The sequence below is a fragment of the Megalops cyprinoides genome, chromosome 23, assembly GCF_013368585.1.
Source record: "Megalops cyprinoides isolate fMegCyp1 chromosome 23, fMegCyp1.pri, whole genome shotgun sequence".
NCBI classification, from domain to species: domain Eukaryota; kingdom Metazoa; phylum Chordata; class Actinopteri; order Elopiformes; family Megalopidae; genus Megalops; species Megalops cyprinoides.
In genome coordinates, this window is record NC_050605.1 from 15,885,597 (window position 1) to 15,896,657 (window position 11,061).

Sequence of the window (11,061 nt, forward strand, 5' to 3'; positions counted from 1 at the left end):
GGCTACGAAAGACACATTTCAGAATATATTTGTATTATAGCTAACTTTTTTGTAAGGTAGAGGTAATGTTTTTTGATAATTCACAAATTCTGCATTTAAAGCAAAATGAGTGAGTTACATTTGATCATCTCAATGGTCACTTTTTCAGGAGGTCAGTTTTATGGTTCTCCTGTCGATATATGTAAAATTATGCCAAACACATTTATTACCTTGAATCCCTGTGGCGCCTATGTAGGCCCAGTAGGGGGCAGTCTTCACTCTTGACAAAGTAGAAAACTCAGTGTCCTGCATCAGGTACTATGACTCTGCAATTCAGTGATGCCACCTTTCTGATGCAACATTAAGGGCATCCCACCTTGAAAATCAAATGGCATTTACTGTTAAGATTCTTCATAGCTTGATGCCTTCAACCTTCGCCTCCTGGCTCTTTCAGTCTGACTCTGTAATCATCCTCCAGTTTCAGTGACTAACTAAATCCCTCCTCCACTCCTCCTCAAATGATCAAATGATTTGTAGTAAGCGGTACTGGGAAAAATTGCCTCTGTGCATAATTCAGTTTAATGGTACCTATTGGTAGCTGAAGTGAGACACCTCACTGTAAAGCACTTTGACGACAGCAATATACATGACAGGCATATTTTACATGTCATTTATTCAAGTGAAGTGCTAGTACTCGTTAGGAGACAGCTCTCTGCTGTTTAACTAAAAATATTAATTTGCCTCACTGACTGTGCATGAAGGGTTAGGTCACTGTAATTTTAGCAGTGACGGTGCTTCAGATGTGTTCGTGTAACTATCCTCCATGCAGGAAAGTAACAAACGATGGTTAAGTTTTTGTGGGTAATTTGTTAAATGTCCCACAATGGCATGCTATTTCATGAACAGTCCTGATGATTAGGTATCTATACGGTGACATGCCTATCCTATTGAATTCATACGTTGTAAGCTGCTCCGTTAAGAGCATCTGTCAAGCCAGTACATGTAAATGTAAATGATACCCTGTCGTTAAGATGCAGTCTTATGCGATTCCGGAGCAATGACGTCGCACTCAACTGTTGCAGCAATCACGCGGTTGGGATCAGCTGACCTTTTTCAACAGACACGTGACGTGACGTGAACAGGGAAGTGTTGTCCTGGACTGGTTGTGTTTATGCGCTGTTCTTCTTGAAAGGGAGCCTTTTGTCCATCTAACTGAATTAGACGCCTTTATATACTTAAAAAAGCCCTCGCGTTGACATAGCAGGGTTTGTCCGTTAATTCACAGTGAAAATGAGATCAGTTAGAGTAGGTCTCCGGCCTTTATTGAATTTTATTGTTATCTGCGTCACTTTGTTATCTAATAACATGGCAGTTTTTGCCACGAATAGGAGACCGAATATTGTTTTGATTTTGACTGACGACTTGGACGTCAAAATCGGTGGTATGGTAAGTTATGTGTGTTTTGTATTATATAATGGTGTACTGTATTTTCGGCCCGCTCGTCAGATGCCATTCTTTAAAGAGAATCGGCTTGCTAGTTACCCATAACATTAGCTCCAATTTATTGCTGTTGCTAATTAGTTACACTTGAGTAGGCTTATAAGCAAAGTAACCACCTGGGGCTAACGTTACCTAGCTATCTATCCTGACATCTCTGTCAACTTAATAATAAACTAAGCGAATATGAGTTATGTTCAGTGATGAACAACCTCTTGGGTTGGATGTTGGTAAGCCAGCTAGCTTGCTGACATAGTGTCGCCAATAGGTTATGTACCTTAGCTACATCATCACTTTTTTATCAGTCAGATAACTAGCTGTCTTAACAGTCTGGAAGGCATTTCTCCAGATGCTTTCGTTTGAGAATGCTCTTTCTAACGTGTGAGGCAAAATGGTAAACATAACGATGTCATCGAAATCTAACGATGCCCTGAAAGAGAGAGAACACGATTAGAAATGGCATGTCCACCATTCTATAGATATGATATGCCAAAAATCAGAAGATGACAGTTACGTTTCAGAAAGTGCAAGAGCGTGGCTTGCGTTTGTCCGAAAAAATGGCCTAAAGTTACCCATAAATATATGTCAGTACTGCACATCACCACAAGTCCTTTGGAGAGATAGTAGCCTCAGCAGTAAGTCCTTAATTATTGCTTTTTGTAGCATCTGTCACTCCACCTGTGATGAGTAAGCTAAAAATTTGCCACACAAAATTCAGTAATGCATGATTTAAAGTCCCACTTGCTTCAGCTAAAGAGATTCTGTTCACATTATAGCTCTAGTTTGTACCATACAGAGATGAGTGTGAAATGAGATATTGCAAAACTACAAAGAATGGGACTTGCTGGCTTAGCTTTGAAGTAGACAGGCTGTTTTTTTCCATTTAAGCTCCATATTTTACATTTCTCTTTCTTGCAGATTCCCCTAAACAAGACAAGAAAGCTTATTGGTGAGGCAGGAATATCATTTACAAATTCAGTAAGTGTCACCTTTCTTCTAATGAATAACTTACTCTGTGTTTTGAAACTGCTTGGTTATGGAGAAAGCATTAAGTGACAGGAATAATGTGACCTGAACAAGAGATCAACAACTCATTTTTGTGTCCAAAATCATGTCAAACAGCTGCCAAACTGAAATGTTTTGGAAGGGTCATCAGATTTTTGATTACTGGTTAACCTTTCTTTCAGTCATTTTATTCTGATACCATCAAAGACTGGCATATAATATAATAATACATCAAGTAAATATAAAAGGCAAAAAGAAAAAAAGAATAAGATGCATGGGGGTAGTATTATCACAGAAATGATAATAATAATAATCATTAATGTAATAATGATGACAAAATGAATAAATAAAGTAAATAATGAATAGCAAGGAATATCAAGGATCTAAATAATATTCAGAAAAGTCAACAAAGCTTGTCAGCTCACAGATACCGTGTAATTTATATGTATACACTTGCAAGAATACCATACTCACTGGTTAATGAATAATTGAATGAAGAAACAAATCCAAAAAATTATAACAAGTATTGACTTGGGGCAATAATACTATGTCTTGGGATTGTCATTTCTTGTAGAAAGGTTAAACTCAGTCAGTATGAATAAAAACTGCAACCTTACAGTGCGGTACTGTTGGTTGTTCTGTTGCATGTTTACCTTAAAGAGTTAAGTAATGTGTCTTATCAAAATGGAAGAGAGAAGGAGAGATTAGAATGGGGCCGATCCACTCATGCTGTCTGACCACTTGAGGTATCAGCTGTTTGTTATGTTGGTGATTGCACCCATGAAACTGTCCTGGTTGTAAGCGTAATCGGCAAACGAAACCTGCTGAACTACAGAAGTGCCTTTGGGTTTGGTGGTTCTGCTCCAGCCAAGGACTGGGATCCCTGCATTTGCTTTCATTTGCTAAAAGGAGGCTTTTACCTTTCAGGGAGAGAGACAAATAGAAAGAAAAAGATAAGAACATTTTGTCTGCCACTCCACAAGTCAGTCACTGAGAGAGAGAAAGATGGCTGTAGCGAAGTAAGCAAATCTCACAATCGAATCCGAATCAGAAATCGCCAACAATCATCGACGCTTCCGTATTTCTGTGGGAGCGTAGTTGCACAAAATTGCCATGAGTGATTGAAATGGGACAAAGCAGTAGGTTGTGACAGTCAAATGCTATAACGTGGAACAGACTGAATATGCAGTGGGTCACTCTGCTCCTGTCTGTCGCTCCCCCGGTTCCACCCTAACCCCCTCACCCTGAAGTTTGTGGCCAGCCCCCTGTGCTGTCCCAGCCGTGCCAGCATCCTCACAGGGAAGTACCCGCACAACCACCACGTGATCAACAACACCCTGGAGGGCAACTGCAGTAGCATGGCCTGGCAGAAGAGCCAGGAGCCCAGCGCCTTCCCCTTCCTGCTGCAGCGCTACGCGGGCTACCAGACATTCTTCGCTGGGAAGTACCTTAACGAGGTAGAGCTCCTCGTCCATCCGGTTTCCCCAAGTCGTTTCCAGCGCAGATTAAGGCTGAAGAGGGTTAAACAGGGCTCTTTTGCTGTCCGCTGAGCTAAGACAGAATGCACATCAGTACCTGTTCTATAAAACAGTCATTAGCCCTGTCGTTAATGTGGTCTAAGGGATCTGTCCCTTTAATCTTCCTTCATTTATCCTGCATCATCAGATGGCCTCAGAAAGAAGAGCAGCTTTGAGAAAAATGAAGTGAATTCATTTTTTAATGAGGGAGGTTTTGTGTGCCACTCTGTAATGTGACTAAATGTGGGGTGTGATGTGCTGTGTCATTCCACCCCCCAGAGTCTGTGTAATATTCCATTTAATTCCATTTGTATGCAGTTGTGCTTGTTGCATTTTTGTTACTTTTTAGATTAATTCCTGTTAAGCATAGATGTTTGTTTTCTGTGCCTTTAAGTGATGTTATTTCAGTGGAGTCAGACTGACCCTGGTGATAGTTTACTAAGGTTACCTCCCTGACTCCCTGTGCTTTTGCCTTACCCTTGGGTCTCTCTGTCTGGCCTGTTCCAGTATGGATCCTCTGAAGCAGGGGGTGTCGAGCATGTCCCTCCAGGCTGGGACTACTGGTTTGCCTTGGTAAGGAATTCTGTCGGATGCATTAAAAACACAGCATGAATGTCAGGCAAATAAAGCTTGGCCCATGACCTGATGAGCATTAAATAAAATGTTCAGGGTTCAGTAGTGCTTTCAGAAGTGCACAGGCTGGTGGGTTTGACATCACAGTCTTTTGTGTTTTTGTGGAGAAAAGGAGGGAATTTTTTTTTTTTTTACAGATGTACCTGTAGGTATCACCGTTACAAGTACGGCATGTTAGAATTTGACAAATTGAGCCAAGATGAGGTTGTGATTTTGGGTCGCATTTCCACTGCAGTGAGTGAGTGCACTGGCTGCAGTTTTTGGCAGGGCACTCATCTTTTCCCCTATTTAGAGCATGAATTATTGTGCAGAATTCAGGAGTGTCTGCAGAGCTGGAATCAGCCCCTAAAAGGAGAGAACGCTTGACTTTATTCTTTATTTTACTCATGGGGGTAGAGCACGCAAGGTCGATTGAACACATATATCAAAGTTAAAAATAAAAGATTCTGTCTGGCATGGGAAGACACTCTTGGGACCTCTGAGTTTGGGACTGCCCCAGACAGCCTGTGTGTGGTGCTGCATTTTTAATAAGAAAGACTGTGTCCCTCTGGAAGGGTTTGTGTGATTCACTGTTGCACGTCCTACTTTGCCCTTGGGAATAGATTTGAGTCCCTGTGCTGGTGTCACGAGCAGATGACTATTTAAAGAAACAACCTCCAGTAGCAGAGATAAAGTGCGTTGGCTGTGGGCATGGGTGAGGGCTCTATGTCGCTAGTGTTTAGCTGTTGCTTCACTGTGAAACCCACAAGCATTTTTGCTCATTAAACTCACTAAACCTCAAGCAAACACCATGCAAAACTCTGTGTCAACACTTTGATATGTGTGGTTTTATGAAGAGTTTTCCAAATAAGATTGTCTTCGTTGTGACATTATCATCGTTATCATCATCATCGTCATCTATTAATAGTGCACCTGACTTTACAGGAAAGAAACTCAAAGTACTATAACTACACGCTATCTGTGAATGGAAAGGCCCAAAAGCACGGCCAGAACTACAGTGAAGACTATCTGACAGATGTGCTGGTAAGAACTGATCGTGTTTTCAATAAAGCTGCTTTGCACATATTTACCACTTTGTCTGAGAACATATACGTGACCTCCGGCTGCAGTGCTGAAGGATTCACAGGCGTACCGTGATGAGCGAGCTCGGTCCAGTCCCACTGGTTAAAATGAACACCTGCTATATCTCTGAGGAAAGCATGAATTGAAAATTGAAATTGTGAAGAAAAAAGTAAAAAAGAGAAAATGGTCTAAACAATGTTCAGTGTTGCCCAGTGTTTCATGTTTCATGTTCGCGGTTCTCAGAATAGCCAAGCTTTGGCGTGTTAAGTGTTCTTCTCGCCTGTCGCTTACATTCTCGCCAATTCTCGCGATAATGCTGCCAGACCTACTGCTCACCTGTTTCCTGGTCTCTCCGCCCTCAGGCAAACAGGTCTATCGAGTTCCTGCAGTACAAGTCTAACTACAGGCCCTTCTTCATGATGGTGTCCACGCCGGCCCCTCACGCCCCCTGGACCGCTGCCCCGCAGTACGAGGGCCGCTTCAATGACGTCAAGGCACCGCGGGACCCCAACTTCAACGTGCACGGCAAGGTGGGCTTTCCGAGCAGAAAGAAGACAATGAAAAGCAGTTACCCTTGGGGCAGCCCCGGCCCCCTCCCCTCAGAGGTTAAGACTTTAATAACACCCACCTCGGGTTTGTTGTTCCAGGACAAACACTGGCTAATCAGGCAGGCTAAGACACCCATGACAAACTCCTCTGTGCAGTACCTGGACAACGCCTTCCGGAATCGGTAACGAAAAGTGTCGGTCCAGCATTCTATACTTGGCTTTGTTAGAAATGCATTCCATTGTATAAATCTGTGCGTGCCATTATCTCCTTCCCTGCACACTAGATGGCGCACTCTTTTATCTGTGGATGACCTGGTGGAGAAAGTGGTTAAGAAGCTGGAGGTGCGGGGCGAGCTGGAGAACACCTACATTATCTTCACCTCTGATAACGGTTACCATACAGGTGTGTGTTAGGTTCAGCGCCTGTGTTATACAAGGCATCAGGTGTGGCCGTCTCCAGTCATCCAAGACAGAGGACTGTTCTGTGTTCTTTCCTACTAAAAAGTTACTCCCTTCTTGTCAATATTTGCTTAAGTCACTTTATCTTGTTTCCACAATGTAGCGATTGAGTTACCCAGCCTGGGCTATTTTTAATCATTTCTGAATCTGCTGCATGTGAAAGCTCTAGATGGATGCCCTCAAATAAATCTTCAGTGATACTTTAATCAATAAGATTAATGATTTCTTGGTCAGTAGGGGCTGTAGAGTTGAAGCTCTGGGTACAGAGTAGCGAGTTGCCTACCAGACATGGAGGTGCATTTACTTTTAATTCATTCAACTCCTTATTTCTCTAGGCCAGTTTTCTCTGCCCCTGGACAAGCGGCAGCTGTATGAGTTTGACATCAGAGTGCCCCTGCTGGTCAGAGGACCAAACATCAAGCCCAACCAGACATGCCAGGTCAGGCTCTCCCGCAACTAGCATTTTACACAGAGGCGGAAGTCCAACTGTACGTGTGAGCATTGATGGCATAAGCCTGCCTGTTACTGAACCCCCAGATGCTTGTGGCCAATGTGGACCTGGGGCCGACCATCCTGGACATCGCCGGGTTCGACGTCAACAAGACTCAGATGGACGGCATGTCCTTCCTGCCTCTCATGGTAAAGGGCACATAGGATAGACATAGCGATGCACAGTATGGCTTATGCTGATTTAAACTCTTCACTAATTTCACAATTAGTTTGTCTAAGATGACAGCGTAACAGTGTAAAACTTTACTGTAATGTGTGTAAGGTGAGTTTGACTCGGGACAGAGTAACAGTGTAAGGCTGTGATGTGTGTGGGTTATTCTGACTATGAGGACAGAGTAACAGTGTAAGGCTGTGATGTGTGTGGGTTATTCTGACTGAGCACAGTGTTAACAGTGTAAGGCTGTGATGTGTGTGGGTTATTCTGACTGAGCACAGTGTTAACAGTGTAAGGCTGTGATGTGTGTGGGTTATTCTGACTGAGGACAGTGTAACAGTGTAAGGCTGTGATGTGTGTGGGTTATTCTGACTGAGCACAGTGTTAACAGTGTAAGGCTGTGATGTGTGTGGGTTATTCTGACTGAGCACAGTGTAACAGTGTAAGGCTGTGATGTGTGTGGGTTATTCTGACTATGAGGACAGAGTAACTGTAAGGCTGTGATGTGTGTGGGTTATTCTGACTGAGCACAGTGTTAACAGTGTAAGGCTGTGATGTGTGTGGGTTATTCTGACTGAGCACAGTGTTAACAGTGTAAGGCTGTGATGTGTGTGGGTTATTCTGACTGAGCACAGTGTTAACAGTGTAAGGCTGTGATGTGTGTGGGTTATTCTGACTATGAGGACAGATTAACAGTGTAAGGCTGTGATGTGTGTGGGTTATTCTGACTGAGGACAGATTAACAGTGTAAAGCTGTGATGTGTGTGGGTTATTCTGACTGAGCACAGTGTAACAGTGTAAGGCTGTGATGTGTGTGGGTTATTCTGACTGAGCACAGTGTTAACAGTGTAAGGCTGTGATGTGTGTGGGTTATTCTGACTATGAGGACAGATTAACAGTGTAAGGCTGTGATGTGTGTGGGTTATTCTGACTGAGGACAGATTAACAGTGTAAAGCTGTGATGTGTGTGGGTTATTCTGACTGAGGACAGATTAACAGTGTAAAGCTGTGATGTGTGTGGGTTATTCTGACTATGAGTACAGGGTAACAGTGTAAGGCTGTGATGTGTGTGGGTTCTTTTTCCCTCAGAATGGTAAAGCTCAGAACAGCACCTGGCGGACAGACATGCTGGTGGAGTACGAGGGCGAGGGGCTGAATGTCTCAGATCCCACCTGCCCGCTGCTGGGGCCTGGCGTTTGGGTACGGGGAGGGGAGCCCGACTTTCACACATTCTTACCCATGTTACAACATCGACATGCAGATCATGATTACTCTGAGTACCAGCGCTGACCGTGTGCATCTTTGTCCCATTAGGGGTGCTTCCCGGACTGCGTGTGCGAGGATGCCATCAACAACACCTACGCCTGCGTTCGCACCGTCTCCCCCTCTACTGACCTGCAGTACTGCGAGTTTGACGACAACGAGGTAGAGGCAGACATTACATTTGTTGTCAAAAAATCCTGTGTATTTAGGTAGGTATGTCTGTGTGTATGAGAAATTTTGTCAAAGGCTTTTTGTTTATATAAGTTCCAGCTGATAAAAATGAAGGAGTGTGAATGTTATTCTGTGTATAGCAGTAATTCCTACCTCCTGAAAACATGTACCAGCTGATTGGAGCTCTTTCACCAACCTGCTGCCCTTTCCAGGTGTTCGTGGAGGTGTACAATCTGACAGCAGACCCGTTCCAGCTGAGCAACATCGCCAAGAGCATCGACCAGGAGGTTCTGGAGAAGATGAACCACAGGCTGATGATGCTGCAGTCCTGCTCGGGGCCGTCCTGCCGAATGCCGGGGGTGTACGACTCAAGGTCAGCTGGGGGCGGGGGGATCAGGGACACCTTTCCCAAATGTATTAACCCCATCAGTGCACAGTCATGGTTAGAGGACTGGGCTTGTAACCAGTTTGGTCAGTGCTGTTGTACCCTTTAGTAAGGTCCTCAACCTGAACTGCTTCAGATTTGTGAGAATACAGCAGCAGTGTAGCACAGTGGTAAGGAGCTGGGCTTGTAACTGAAAGGTTGCTCATTCAGTTCCCCTTTAGGGCACCCGTAGGGGTACTATCGTATCCTTGGGCAAGGTACCCAGAATTACCTCAGTGAATATCCAGCTGTATAAATGGATAACAGGTTAAAAAAAACTATAACCTATGTAAGTCACTCTGGATAAGAGCGTCTGCCAGAAGAATGTAATGTAATGTCGTTAAGACCGTTTCTTAAGTTCATAAATGAATGATAGAGGCTGGACGATCAGAGGCTCTGCTGTGTTGAGGGTGACGCCCCCTGGCTCTCTGTGCTGCAGGTACAAGTTTGACCCACGGATGATGTTCAGCAGCGGGGGGCCGCGCATCAGCCGACTGCGGCAGACGCTGAAGTAAGGTGGGGGGGGGGGTCCGGCCAGCCCCTGCCCTGCTGGGGCCTTGTGTCCTGAGGGTAGTCCTGCAGCTGTCCCACCCCCCCCTCCTCCCCTGCTGGAGGTGGGAGGGGGGAGCCTAACACTGGGATAGAGGGGTTCCACAGAGAGACAAGGCCAGCCATCACTACAGCCACTTTTTTAACATGGTTGCCTTCATGTGTGACAGAAGCCCTTCTGTTTTGACCCACAAACGCAGTCCCAAAAACATGAGAGTGTGTGTGTGTGTGTGTGTGTGTGTGTGTGTTATATCGGTATAGTTCACTGTCTATATTTGAAACTTTTTTTTTTTTTAGATTTTGATTTTAATTTTGGGAATAACAGAACCTGTTGTTCCTTTTTGTAAGGGTTGAACCGATGACTTGTCTTCATCTGCCTACATGGACAGATGAACAGAATTGATGTCAGATGTTAACAGTATGTGAGGTAGTTTAGTTAACAGGTTTCTTATAAACTCATCTCTATTGAAGTGCAATCAGATATTACGGACACTAAAACATTTTTCATAACAAACAGCCACATTAAACGCACATAGTTCTTATTTTTAGAGATTGATGATGGAAACAGGTTTAAGCCTTATATTTTACCAATTCAAGTAAGGATGTACATTTGAGATGTTTCCCATGTATATATATGAGCTGTTTCCCAGGACGGGGGAAATGTATTATCAGATTTGATGTTTTTTCCAAAGACACATTGTAGATGGCAGCAAGCTTTTATGGGAACTTAATTCTTTAAACCTTTCTTTATCCTTTACGTGAAACACTTTTTACATTGAAGAGGGAATGAACTATGAATTACTCACTAAAATTTTCCCATAAAAATGTTTGATTGCAGCAGGAAATCAAGTTCTATCCTTTGACATATCTACACATTATACAGTGCAGTAATTGCCTGTTAAAATATACTTCTAGGGCCAAAACATATTTAGTACTTGGAATTGCCACACTCATGTAAGAGGGCAACAGCATAAATAAAACTGGTTCCTGGTCAAGTAGACTGACAAGACAGGCAGTAGCTACTGTGCAAACACCAACTTTTAACCTGCCAGATGCATAAGGTAAATGTTGTTTTGTTGTTACGCTATGTGAATCAGTCTATTGCTGTGTATATCTGAGGAAAAACATAGCTTGGTGCCTGGATAACATTTGAGGAGAAGTTTGCACAGGTACTTTCTATTGCTGTTCGGCCAAAAGCGCAGACTAGAAAACATACCAGCCTCTGTATTGCAAAGGCTTCTATTGGACGCCCCCAGGTGTTGCATCTAACAATACAAACAACTAACCCGC

The 11,061-nt window shown here is 43.6% G+C and overlaps 1 protein-coding gene across 1 annotated transcript; it reads left to right on the top strand.

Annotated features, from left to right (window-relative positions):
- The first annotated feature begins 1,118 nt into the window (after nucleotides 1-1,118).
- On the top strand, nucleotides 1,119-9,988 carry gnsa (glucosamine (N-acetyl)-6-sulfatase a). The gene is made up of 14 exons (XM_036518075.1): nucleotides 1,119-1,425; nucleotides 2,395-2,454; nucleotides 3,732-3,938; nucleotides 4,506-4,571; nucleotides 5,556-5,654; nucleotides 6,056-6,223; nucleotides 6,341-6,423; nucleotides 6,526-6,644; nucleotides 7,036-7,139; nucleotides 7,238-7,339; nucleotides 8,454-8,564; nucleotides 8,679-8,789; nucleotides 9,011-9,171; nucleotides 9,662-9,988. The coding sequence occupies exons 1-14, from the start codon at nucleotides 1,270-1,272 to the stop codon at nucleotides 9,735-9,737; spliced, it is 1,623 nt and encodes a 540-aa protein (XP_036373968.1). The 5' UTR covers nucleotides 1,119-1,269; the 3' UTR covers nucleotides 9,738-9,988.
- The last annotated feature ends 1,073 nt before the right edge of the window (nucleotides 9,989-11,061 follow it).

Bases quoted from the DNA above. Each gene is read 5' to 3' on its own strand.
- gnsa (XM_036518075.1), top strand. From the start codon at position 1,270: ATGAGATCAGTTAGAGTAGGTCTCCGGCCTTTATTGAATTTTATTGTT. The intron at 3,939-4,505 runs GTAGAGCTCCTC...GGCCTGTTCCAG, and splicing joins CTGGGAAGTACCTTAACGAG to TATGGATCCTCTGAAGCAGG. The intron at 5,655-6,055 runs GTAAGAACTGAT...CTCCGCCCTCAG, and splicing joins ACTATCTGACAGATGTGCTG to GCAAACAGGTCTATCGAGTT.